The sequence below is a fragment of the Magnolia sinica genome, chromosome 5 (genome assembly GCF_029962835.1).
Source record: "Magnolia sinica isolate HGM2019 chromosome 5, MsV1, whole genome shotgun sequence".
Classification (NCBI taxonomy): Eukaryota; Viridiplantae; Streptophyta; class Magnoliopsida; order Magnoliales; family Magnoliaceae; genus Magnolia; species Magnolia sinica.
Genome location: NC_080577.1, coordinates 21,144,357 through 21,156,834, shown reverse-complemented (window position 1 = coordinate 21,156,834; position 12,478 = coordinate 21,144,357). Strand labels below are relative to the sequence as shown.

The 12,478-nt window shown below is 40.9% G+C and overlaps 1 protein-coding gene across 2 annotated transcripts; it reads left to right on the top strand.

Moving 5' to 3' along the window:
* The first annotated feature begins 295 nt into the window (after positions 1 to 295).
* On the top strand, positions 296 to 12,257 carry LOC131245710 (uncharacterized). 2 transcript variants are annotated; one of them, XM_058245336.1, is made up of 3 exons: positions 296 to 510; positions 1,394 to 3,009; positions 11,599 to 12,257. In XM_058245336.1, the coding sequence occupies exons 1-3, from the start codon at positions 354 to 356 to the stop codon at positions 11,950 to 11,952; spliced, it is 2,127 nt and encodes a 708-aa protein (XP_058101319.1). In that variant the 5' UTR covers positions 296 to 353; the 3' UTR covers positions 11,953 to 12,257. The 2 variants fall into 2 exon arrangements, with proteins under 2 accessions (XP_058101319.1, XP_058101320.1); XM_058245337.1 differs by having other exon boundaries at positions 1,383 to 3,009.
* The last annotated feature ends 221 nt before the right edge of the window (positions 12,258 to 12,478 follow it).

Here is a 12,478-nt window from a genome sequence, read left to right as displayed (position 1 = left end):
ATGAACGGTCATAATAATATTTGTAAAATCAGCGGTTCAAAATATGCAATTTGAAATTTATTTCTGAAAATCTCACATATAAGGAGATTAATATCAAATAAACGGTTTGTATAGTTGTAAAAGGCCACATTGCAACGGATATAATCTCGATGTCTCTTAGAGTAATACATCGGGATGTATTTGACCAAAGTTACCGCAGTAAACGCCAAATCCTAGAGTACGCGGGTGGGCGTAATGTGCATCTGTAATGGCGATTGATAAGTGGACTGGAACCGCGTATGCGTAATACACGCCGGTGCGTATTTTAAACAGATCCTGATTGAAAAATAGAGGAAGGAAAGTTCTTCCTCCACATGCTCCTTTCCTCTTTGGCCAACGTCTCTCTCTCTCTCTCTCTCTCTCTCTCTCTCTCTCTTATTAAAACAGGCCGTCTGAGCTCCTTTCATGCACCTTCCAGCAGAGATTGCAATGGCCCATTTCATTATTTTATCCCAGTTGCAGTAGAGAGAGGTATCTCTCTCTCTCTCTCTCTCTCTCTCTCTCTGAAAGTAATATTTCTCTCATTTTCTACCTTTTATTGTTCTTTTCTTCCTGTAACGAGTTTTCATTGCTTGGATGGTTTGGCTTTTGTTCTTTTCTTGTATTCTTTTCTTGATTCTGCATCTTTCCGCTTCTTTATCAGATTCCTCAAAGCATTTCTTTTTCCAGTCTCCCACATGCATGTTCTTGGGTTTGTCTGGTCTAGATTAAACCACAGGGATCTGTTGTTTTATCTTCTTTTGGAAGAGGAAAGTGGGGTTTTGATACTTTTGGGGCTGCCCTTTTCTCCTCTTCTTATCTCCCCATTTGGAAACAAAATTGAGTCTTGGAGTGACAGAAGCTGAAATTTCAGAGTTGGGTTTTCTTTTTTGTGGGTGATTTCGTACTGGGTCTGATTCCTTCTGTTGTTTCAGGTTGGTTTGGGAGGTGGGTGTTGTGGGTTTTCCCTTTTTTTTTTTTTTTTTTTTTTTTTTTTTTTTTTTTTTGTTGTTGTTGTTGTTGTTGTTGTTGTGTGGTTCTATTTGGAATTGGGTTTGATTTTTCGGTTGTTTCAGATTCGTTGTGAGTGTTTATTACTTATGTTGATGATTGTGAACTGGGTTTGATTTATTGTCTCTTTGATCATTTGGAGGCAGGTTCTTTCTTTTTCTTTTTCTTTTTTTATAAATTGGTTGGTTTTGAATTGGGTCTGATCGTATTCATCGCAGAGCTTTATCCTTCGCGGAGTTTTTTTTTTTTTTTTTTTAGATTGTAAAAATATATATTTTAGTATCTGTTTCTGTGTATCATTGTGAAAATTCGGTCTGATTGCATCAACCATCTCGATCCATTTTGATGTCTAGAGAGATAGCAGGCATGGATGTTTCAAAATATGCTCAGAGTCCTGTGCATCAAGCGATTGCTACCCGGGATTATGCAGCTCTCCGGCGCATACTCGCCGCTCTTCCGAAGCTCCGTGACCCGACTGAGATACAAACAGAGGCTGCTTCGTTGGCTGAGGAAGAGAAGGCGGATGCAATCTCTGCTGTTATTGATCGTCGGGATGTCCCCAACCGAGAGACCCCTCTCCATCTTGCCGTCAAACTCGGGGACGCGACTGCAATTGAGATGCTGATGGCTGCAGGGGCGAACTGGAGCTTGCAGAATGAGCAGGGCTGGAGCGCTCTCCAGGAAGCAATTTGCCTGAGGGAAGAAGCAATTGCCAAGATAATAGTCAGGCATTACCAGCCGCTGGCATGGGCAAAATGGTGTAGGCGGCTGCCTCGAGTGATTGCAACGATGCAGAGGATGAGAGATTTTTACATGGAGATTACATTCAATTTCGAGAGCTCTGTGATCCCTTTCATTTCGAGGATTGCACCCTCAGACACCTACAAGATTTGGAAGAGGGGGTCGAATTTGAGAGCAGACATGACTTTGGCTGGTTTTGACGGTTTCAGGATTCAGCGATCGGATCAGAGTATTTTGTTTCTTGGGGATGGGTCAGAGGACGGGAAGGTGCCACCTGGGTCCCTCTGCATGGTTTCACATAAGGAAAAGGAGGTGATGAATGCATTAGACGGTGCTGGTTCTCAGGCCACTGAAGCCGAGATCCAACAGGAAGTTGCTGCAATGTCCCAGACTAATATTTTCAGGCCTGGGATTGATGTAACACAGTCAGTGCTCTTGCCACAGTTAACATGGAGAAGGCAGGAGAGGACAGAGATGGTTGGACCATGGAAAGCCAAGGTTTATGACATGCACCATGTGGTTGTGAGTGTCAAGTCCAGGCGGGTCCCTGGAGCCATAACGGATGAAGATTTATTCTTGTCCCCGAATGAGAATGATACTGAGAGCGAGGAGTACGGGGACCTCTTGACGGATGAAGAACGGAGGCAATTGGAGGTTGCCCTCAAAATGGAATCTTCGGACTCAGCCGACGACAGTCTCTCTGATGGCTTTGTTGGGCCCCGACACAGCTGCTATCAACAAAGGGATATCCCTATTGAAGCGGCGCGTGTTTGCAGCAATGGCGAGGTGAAGCAGGAGAAAAAGGGGTGGTTTGGCAACTGGGGGCGGCGGGCTTCCAAACATGAAGCACAAATGAAGATTGCCCCACCAAGAAGTTCTCTTTGTGTTGATGAGAAGGTAAGCAATCTCCTTGGGGAATCTCCTAATGAATTCCAGGGCCAACCGGGAAGGCATTCTGTGGAAGTTTCCATTATGGGAGAGGATCACCCAAGGGCAAGGGATAAAGATTTGAGAAAGCCTGCTACGAGCTCTGAAACCAGACAGAGGCGCAAGGACACTAGCCGTGAGAGTGAGTACAAGAAAGGATTGAGGCCTATTCTATGGCTCTCACCTAACTTCCCTCTTCAGACTGAGGAACTTCTGCCATTGCTTGACATTATAGCAAACAAGGTCAAGGCAATACGCCGTTTAAGGGAACTACTTACGACAAAGCTTCCTCCAGGAACATTTCCAGTTAAGGTGTGTGACTTCAACTATAACATTGAAACTTATGATATAGCTGATTTATTATCTCGATTTTCATCTACTCTATCTGCCTTCCTCTTTGTTCTTTGATCTCCATATTCAAATTTCACACTGATGAATTGGACGATGTTTCTTGGTCCATCCTCATTAGTTGTGCATGATTGTCATTCCATGTTTCTTTTTTCTTTTGAATGACTACCTTTTCTCCTAGGATGCATAAGTAGAATTCATATCCGCCATTAGTTCGATATTGGACAAATTGCTTTTAATCCCTTACTAAACAAACTCTTGGTTTGCATTTTGGGTTAGTATGGATCTTAGTTAATAAGATGGTACAAGTCAAAATCCATTTTTATCATATTTGATTAATTGCATGGTTTTCAAATAGACCTTCAATTTTGGTTGGATTTCACTAAATGCTTAACACTGTGAAAGTGTCTATCGCTTGAAGTGGAGAAAGATCATTGTTTTTTATACGAGGTGTACATTTCATCAGTTTGGACTTGGAATAGAAACGCAAAAACACTACATTATAAAAGGTGGTAGAGTCCAAGGTTTTCATGCTTGTTGAAAGGGTTATGATTTTTGAATAGTGAACCTGTTTTGAGATTTTTCTTGTTCTTATTTGGTGAGTAGCCATTTTTCCTTTTGGCAAGTGTTCTAAAGTTGTAGGAGTAATGGTGGGTTGTCAATTCCTGCTCCTTAGATTTGTCGATCGCTGGAATTGCAACCTTGATGTACCGTCAAGTCATGCTTATTAGCAAAGTGAGTGATAAGGCTTGTGGCGCGAATTGTTGTGTAGGGGTTGTGTATTTATGGCCCATTTGGGAGTTTGGATTTGCAATGCATTGGAATCCAAATCACAATTACGTTGGAACCAAGGTGATTTTCTAAATCTTCGGTTGTATTTGGTTGAAATGCACTGGAATCTAAATCTTCTTATTTGGGTGCTTGTATTTGGAATGCATTGGAATTCTTTAGTATATTCACAGGACTTGGATTTGATTAACGAAATCAATTTTCATATCACAAATTAGTATATATATGTGATATTTGATAGAATGATTGTAATAAGCCCATTGAAATATATACTTTGGCAAAAATGAGGAAATTCCAAGCCTTAGGTGGGCCACAAAGGTAAGGATTACAAACAAGCGACTCATTGACTTTTTTAACCGTCCATTTAGATGTCCAGTGTTTGGATGGTTCAGATCATTCTATTAATGTGATTTTAGTGTTGCAGCCGATAATTGGATTGTTTTGGCATCAACGTGCCACGTGTACAATAGATTAATAGGCTGGCGACACTTTCGTTACCCGCACAACTCTCCAGTCTTTTAAAAAAGAGCCAAAAAAGGCAATTCATTTGGATTACATTGGAATCCCAACATTTTGCTGAGATTTCAAAGCACACCAAAAGGGTGTATTTGAAGTGCCTCCAATTCCATTTACCTCCAAATCTAGGGCTGCCAAATGCAAAAAAGTAGCTACTTAGATTTGAAATACACTCATTTACCTCCAAATCCAAGGTGCCAAATGGTCTGGTGATGCTTATTAGGAAAGTGAGTGATAAGGCTTGTGGCGTGAATTGTTGTGTATTTAGGGTTTTCTCAACCGATGGTTAATCGTGATGGATCTAACTCAAAGCTGTTGGGGATCATGTAATTGTTCATTTGAACCCTAGATGATTAAAGGGAGGAACAAAAGGTTAGTTTTTGGAACCGCCTAGTGGGTGCCTCTCCCTCTTTGAATTTGGACATCAAACTCTCTACTTCCTAGCCATTTATACTTGCCATAATCTTGAAAAGGACACTTGCCCACTTCCGCACCTGAATCCTATGCGTCTTCCCTTCACGCCTTGTTCAACATTAAGATTTTTTAAGATATTTTTATGGGGGTAAGGCAATAAAGTGGTGAGACTCTTGATAGGTAGTTGAGTCTAGTTTGGCATAAGCTCCTTTACGCTTTAAAGAGGAACAGATCTTTAAGGTTGGCGGAGGGGCTGTTGTTGGTTGATTGTTGGAATTTTGAGGTCTGTTATAATTGTTGGGTAGGAAACATTAAAGCTGACAAAGTGTTCAAATGTAATTTGTCCCAATTGTGGTGAATGGCGGCTTCTTGTTTCCCTGAGGTGAATAATATGCGGAAACTGTCACCTAGGTTGGGGTAAAAATTTTGAACAAGGTCAATTGTCTTCAGAGAAGGCTAATTGAATCCTTGAGGAAGGATTGGGACCATGGGTGTTCTTGAGCATTGAAAGAAGAAAGTGAATGCCTGGCACCATTCTGAATGCTGGATTCATTTGGATTGTTTCTTTGGAATTCTCCACCCTCGTGGGGCTGCTTTAGGGTCCTTTGTTGAGGTGTACGTTGATTCATTCGCTTGATCCATAAAGAGCAAGGGATCTTTCAGGTTGGCAGAAGGAAGTCTCTTTCTGGTTAATTGTTGAATTTTGTGGCACATTGTAATTGTTGGGTTGCAAATCCCAAAAAGGACAAGGACCTTGAATTTTGCCTCGTTTGAAAATTTTCCCAGTTGTGGAGAATGGAAGCTTCCTTTTTTGGGTGAATAATATGCAGAAAGCGTCATCTGGGTTGACGTGAAATTTTTGAATGAGGTGGATGCTCTTCAGAGGAGTTGAATGAATCCTCAGGGAGGGGAGTGGGACTGCAGGTCCTTTGTTACTGAATTGGAAGAAGAGAAGTTGATGACTGATCCCATTCTTAATGCTTGATGGTCTTGTATTCTTAGTTGGGAATTCTCCAGCCTCGGGGATGGTTTGGATGCTTTCTTATCCTTTGTTGAGGGGGACACATTCATTCTCTTAGGATTTAAAGAGCCAGAGTTCTCTCAGGCTAGCTGAAAGGGGGCTCTAGTTGGGCTCAAAGCTGTCAAGGAGCTTGAATATTGCTTGGTCAGAACTACTCCCAGTTTCGGAGAATTGTGGTTCATCTTTTCTTGAGGTGAATAATATGTGAAAAGTGTCACCCAGGTTGGATAATATGTGGAAAGCATCACCCAGGTTGGGGTGAATTTTTTGAATGAGATCGTTGCTCATCAGAAGAGGCGTATTGAATCCTCAAGGGAGGAGAGTGGAACTGTTGAGTGTTTTGTTCTTGATTTGGAATTGCAGTTTTGAGGTGAATTGAATTCCTACAAAAGTTTATGGTCTATTGTGAATGCTTCTATGTGCTAGAAAGATTTTGGATCTTGAGTTAGAAATCTCCACCCTTAGGAAGAGTGGGGATGCTTTAGGATTCTTTGTTCTGGTGGACACTGATTCTCTCTCTTACGATTTAAAGAGCCAGAGATATTTCAGGTTGTCCAAAAGGGGTTCTAGTTCAGCGATTGTTGGATTTTTGACTTCTGTTGTAATTGTTGCACAGGAAGCATCAAAGGGTGACAAGGAACTTGAATGTTGCTCGGTCAGAACTTTGTCTGGATAGTGGAAAACGGTGAGGTGACTTTGTCTTTTATTGAGGTGAATTATATGCAGAAAAGTGTCTGCTAGGTCGCGGTGAAATCTTTGAATGAGGTTGATGCTCTTTAGATAATGTGAATTTAATCTTCGAAGTAGGAGACTGTAACTGTGGGTGTATTGTTCTTGAACTGGAAGAAGAGAAGTTAGATGGATTTGAATTTTCAGTTTGGATTTCTCCATCCTCCAGAAGAGTGGGGATGCTTTAGGATCCTGTTTTGTGGTGGACATCTATCCCCTTAATCGATGGTATAGTGTTGGGATTGTGGCACCGGCTTGGGAAGTTGGTCGATGGTGGATTCTTCTCACAAGCAAACTGTCATGACATGGTTGCTTTGAGTTGTCTTTGTGGGAGTGGTCCAGATGAAAACAGATGCAAACAATGGCTAGGTGTGACAGGAAGAGGATAGTGACACAACGATGAGCAGAGAAACCAATAGTTAGGTCTATTTGGAGTGTAGTTTCAACCGCTTTGGAGGCGATTTTTGGAATTAAGAAACTTCAAAGTTTCTTAAATATAGAGGTCTCGGAGGAGATCAGGTGAAACTTCAAAGTTTCTTAAATATAGAGGTCTTAGAGGAGATCAAGTGAGATTAGGGGTATTTTGGGAACTAACAGCAGCAATTCATGTTGCTTCACTGGAGCAGCTAGAAGATTTTGAGGCTTTAGTATCTTGTCATTGGGCATTTGTAGTACGCATATGCAGAGCGGAGCTTTACGAAACCCACACATGTGCAATAAATAAACCCCACGTACATGCTACACGTGTGCCCGCATGGCATGATAGGTCTGAGATCCAATCCATCCATCCATCAGAACGGCACTGCTCTATTGATGCCCTAGCCCAAGAATCAGGTTGATTCACCGGTCAGGTTGGCCACAGTTTACAAAATAAATATACAGCTCTGGAAAATGTGGCTGAAGTTTTCTAACCCATCCGTCTGTTTCCAATATTGGGGCCTGAATGCTGATTGGATCAGATTGTATTTTTGGGAAAACACAGAATGTTGGACCAACCTGATGGATGGATTAGATCTCGTGTCTGTGCCATGCTGGTAAATGTGTGGTGTACACAAGCTTCAAAGCTCTGTAGAACATCAACATGTAACGGTTGGGGATCTCAACGAGCTTAGAATTGGACAAGCACCCTGTTCCTTTCATCCCAACTTTTTGGGTAATGATTGCTTGAATCTTTTTTAACTACTAACCCTTGTGATATCTTTAATTTTTTTTTAAAAAAAACCACACTAACCCGTGTGGTTTTTTATTTTTTATTTTTTTGGTTTCTTGTTGTCTTTGTAACCGATTGATGGTAGTTTGATCATTGCGCACCTATTGTGAAGCTTATTTATATGGGCCGCCCTTGTGAACAATATGACACCTGAAGCCTTTTTCATTGCACAATCTTCCTTTCTGTTTTCTTCTTCTTCTTGATTATACTATTGACTTGACAGGAGGTAGGGCAGGAGAGAATCAGACTAAGCTGAGTTGAATCGGGCTCGGCTGAGTCCGATCTGGTTTGACACCATGAGTTAGGATCAAATATACCCAACTTTGAATGACCTGGATTAGTCGCCCGCAACTTCTCCTGTCCTGACTCAATTCACAAGTTGATCCGATTCATGGTCTCTTCAATCCATAGGGAGGAATGGTCATGGACATCTTAGTGTATAGGTTGCAACCGGTGTTCGAAATATCGGTATTCGTTATGTATCGTATCCTTGGGATACATATACGAATCAGTTATCGCACGGGATATATCATTTGTATCTTGTAATTTATTGCACTTTTTGGGAAACATTCGGAAAATAGTTGAAATTTTCAATGAAATTTCAGGGATTGTTAAAAAAGACCTTAACACACTTTTAAATCATACCATCTCAAAAAAGAAGTGCACATAATAGGTCCTTTGTATAGGGTCCTAAGCTATGCGTTGTCTGACTGAACTAATGTTACAATATTCAAATTGAATGCCCAACATTTTGAGTGTATGTGATGATCATTTCATCAAATACTCCGAAATACTTCAAAATTAGTCTCAATTGACAGCTGGTTGAAGGGAAATTTCAAAAAAAAATAATATTTTAATAAGTTTTTTTAATTAATTTTAATTAAAATGATTTTTATTTTTCGAAAGTTGATAAGGGCTTAACAAATCAGTAGATTAGCCCTCATATATGCTTGATTTCATGTTTGGAGTGCAACATTGCAACCAATTTGGAGAAAATTTTAAAATTTCTCAAAATTTCCCCAAATCGGACCACCTACACTCAAATATTGAAATTAGTCTCAATTGACAACTGGTTGAAGGAAAATTTCGAAAAAAAACATGGAGAACCAATGGATATCGAAATCAAAGATCCAACTCCATGATTTTTCATGCAAGACATGAAGAACCAATGGATTTGTAATTATTTGACACTGATTTAGAATAATTTCAACAAAAAGGGATCGAAAATTGAAAATGCTCACCGCATCGAACATGTGGGATATATCGGTACTACCTGTTCATTTCGTATCGCATAGGTGGGATACAAGATGTATCGTGGGATATATCGGCCAATATTGTCAATATTTAAAACATTGGTTGCAACCCAGTGCCGATAGACTGGTGATAAGATTTCACATTTTGTACTCCAGTGGGTATTGCAGATTTCTCAAGGGCTTTCTATTTTTGATTTTTTGAAAACTCCATTGTTGGTCGGGGTTTTGGGTATCTATTTAGAATGGTGGAACATGGAATTTTCCACCTCGGGTTGTGCAACCTTCATCCTTGTGACCAGCTGGACAAGGAGGAGAGAAATGAATTTACTGATGAAACCTCTATTTTCATTAGTGTTTTAAATAGCTATGCTATATAGCGTGTAGCTTAGCCTTCACACTACATAGCTCATGAAAATAGCTTAAGTCGTGTGTGTAGCCTACATTACATGTTTAATTTGCATACTCTGCATGCTACATAGACGATGCTACACTATGTAGCTCACGTTATAAGTTATTTTTCACAACAACATTAAAATCAATTAATGTTTTCAATGATTTGTTACAATTTTCTATTTTCAATATAAGTAACAGTATTAAATCGGATTTGTTGTCCTTTACCTTTATACTTCCTATTACTTTAGGTTGCGTTTGGTTGCACCAAATATCATCATTAAAAATAATATATATTTCATTATTAATCAATTAATTTGGTGAAAATATCATGATATTGGTGCAACCAAGTGCAACCTTGATTAAAAATCTGTTAGTAGAGTGTAGCATAAGTAGCTCACACCTCACACATCAGAGGGCTAAACGCTACGCTACACGCTATTTACTATTTAAAACACTGATTCTCATAGTGCTGTATTTTGTTCATTTGCTTGGGTTCCATCAATGACTTATTAGTGGATGGTAAGGAAAGAGTTTCTTTCTAGTGAGGAAAAATGCTTGGATGCACTCCATTTTGCTGATGGGATAGCCTTGTCACCCCACAATTTTAGGAATCCATGGAAGTGGGTAGGAGCTGTTTTCATCTCTTCCATGCAAGGTGTTCTGTAACGGTAACAGTGGCAGTAACGGCCACCACCGTTACCTTTGCGATATGGGTCTTAACGGCTATTATGTCCCCCGTAACGGCCGTTACAGTCTCTTTTTTTAATTATTTTATTATTTTATTATTTATTGAAAAAAATAATCCTGAAAAGCCTATATCTGCCCCGTAATGTTGGTTAAAAAGTATGGAAAACCTGTATCTGCCCCATAACAGGCAATTACGGGGCTGTTATGGCCCTTATAAGGACATAACATGCCGTTAATGGCAATCATGGGTAATCTTTTCCATAACGGTTATGGCTGACAACCTCGTAACGTGTAACGCTTGCCACCATTACCTTTACGTAACGGCCTTTACGGCACACCATGCTTCCATGTTTTAGGCCCTTTTACTGAACACCTGCTATCTGCATTTTTTGCTGAACCGCCAAACTGCCCTTGGTGCATCTGTCATCATGCTCCCTCAAGATGAAACTGCATGGATTCACGTACACCGCTGCCTGCATTTTTGGGCACATACAAACAGGGCCTTGGCATGCTTCAACAGGGAAATTTATCACACAACTTCTTCATGTGGTAAGGGACAGGTGTGGAAACTCCTGAATATTTAACATTCTTGTTTTCCCAATATGCACAATACCCAAGCATCTCATGATCCTTTTTGACCAATCCAGGCGGTTCTAAGAGTGTCACTGGAAGGCTATTTTCCTTGACTGTAGTGGTACTGAACTATTGCCAACTGTTGTGAACTGGTTACACACTAGTCCAGACCGTCCAAATCGTGGGCCCCAATCTCGCAGATTGGATGATCCGAACCATCCAATTAGTGACCATCAAATGGATAGATGGTTAAAACAGGTGTGGACACTCCTGAATTTAACATTCTCGTTTTCGCAATGCGCATGGTAATCATAACAATTCCCAAGCTCTCATGGTCCTTTTTGACCAATCCAAGCAGTTCTAAGAGTGTCACTGGAAGCCTATCTTCCTTGACTGACTCCAGTGGTACTGAACTACTGCTAACTGTTGTGAACTGGCTCTGGACTGCATGTGCACACCAGTCCAGACTGTCCAACTAGTGGGCCCCGATCTAATGGATTGGATGATCTGAACCATCCAATTAGTGACCATCTAATGGGTAGATGGTTAAAGAAAATGGTTGATGGTTCCAAATTCAATGGGTGAAATCAGACAGTTAAAGTCTTTTAAGCTGGGTGATTTTTGGCTTGTGCTCCAGCCGCAGTGGAGCCCACGATGTATGGACCTGATTAGCATGTGTTTATGCTGTATGTATAGCAGGTGAGTTGCAACACACCAGTGCTATCTGGCAGGAAAGAGTAGTATCCAGACCCTTATTATATCTTTTTGTTCACACCATTCACTCAACTGAGTTTATTTTGATTGAATTAACGGATTTTTTGTTTGTTGATTGGAAACAACACCAATAACCTTATTTCCATGGTTTAAGTGAATGGCACTGCCCTGTCTAGTTGCATTTCCTTATGTGCTATCATTTATTTCATGTTCTTCATACATTGTCACTGAAAATCACTGGTATTTACTTTCAGGTTGCTATTCCGATAGTTCCTACTATCAGAGTGCTGGTTACATTCACAAAGTTCGAAGAGCTACAGCCATCAGATGATGAGTTCTGCACACCTCCATCAAGCCCGGGCAACCCCCGTTTCACAGGCCGTGAAAGCCCAGCCCCACAGTCCTCTAGTTCATGGCTTCAGTGGATAAAGGCCCCTTACCGCCCTGGCTCCTCCATGATATCAGGCCCCAGCCCCAGCAGCCGGGTGGAAGATATTCAAGACCCATTTGTGATACCTCCAGATTATACTTGGATAACAGTCGAAGAGAAGAGGAAGAAGATGCAAGAGAAGAATGGATCGAAGAAGGGAAGAGGTCCAAACCGTTGAAGTGCATGGAAATGGGATGGCTGGATTTTTATCGAGGAAATCAGTATGATCCCACATGACTGCCCGGGTAGCTCGCTGGGGAGGAGAAGTTCCATTTCCCGTGGCCCGCTTAGATACCGGGACAACATCATCAAGGCCAATCGACGATCAAGGGAGCGGTAGATCCCGCAAGGTAAGTTTGGAAATCATTGAAAAAGAAAAACAACAACAACAATAGTTGTATATGTTGGAAGTGATTGTAACAAATATTTGGATTTGCGGGTACATTATTTTCGTGAATGTTCATACACCATTTATCTTCTTGATGGCAGTTGTGATGGACGGTTGTGATCATATTTAAATAGATGTGTTAGTGTAGAGACCTCGAATCATGTGAGATGGATAGCGTTCTGTTTCGCGGTGCCTCACCAGCGCCGAGAAAAATCTCTAAGAAGATATTAACCATCCAATAACTGACCTGCAAATGGATGATAGCGAGAAGACTATTGGCAATGGTCAATATTGGGGAAGGACACTAAATGGACGG

Coding starts and splice junctions, on each gene's coding strand:
- LOC131245710 (XM_058245336.1), top strand. CDS start 354: ATGCTCCTTTCCTCTTTGGCCAACGTCTCTCTCTCTCTCTCTCTCTCT. Junction 511..1,393: donor CCCAGTTGCAGTAGAGAGAG/GTATCTCTCTCT, acceptor GAGAGATAGCAG/GCATGGATGTTTCAAAATAT. Junction 3,010..11,598: donor CAGGAACATTTCCAGTTAAG/GTGTGTGACTTC, acceptor ATTTACTTTCAG/GTTGCTATTCCGATAGTTCC.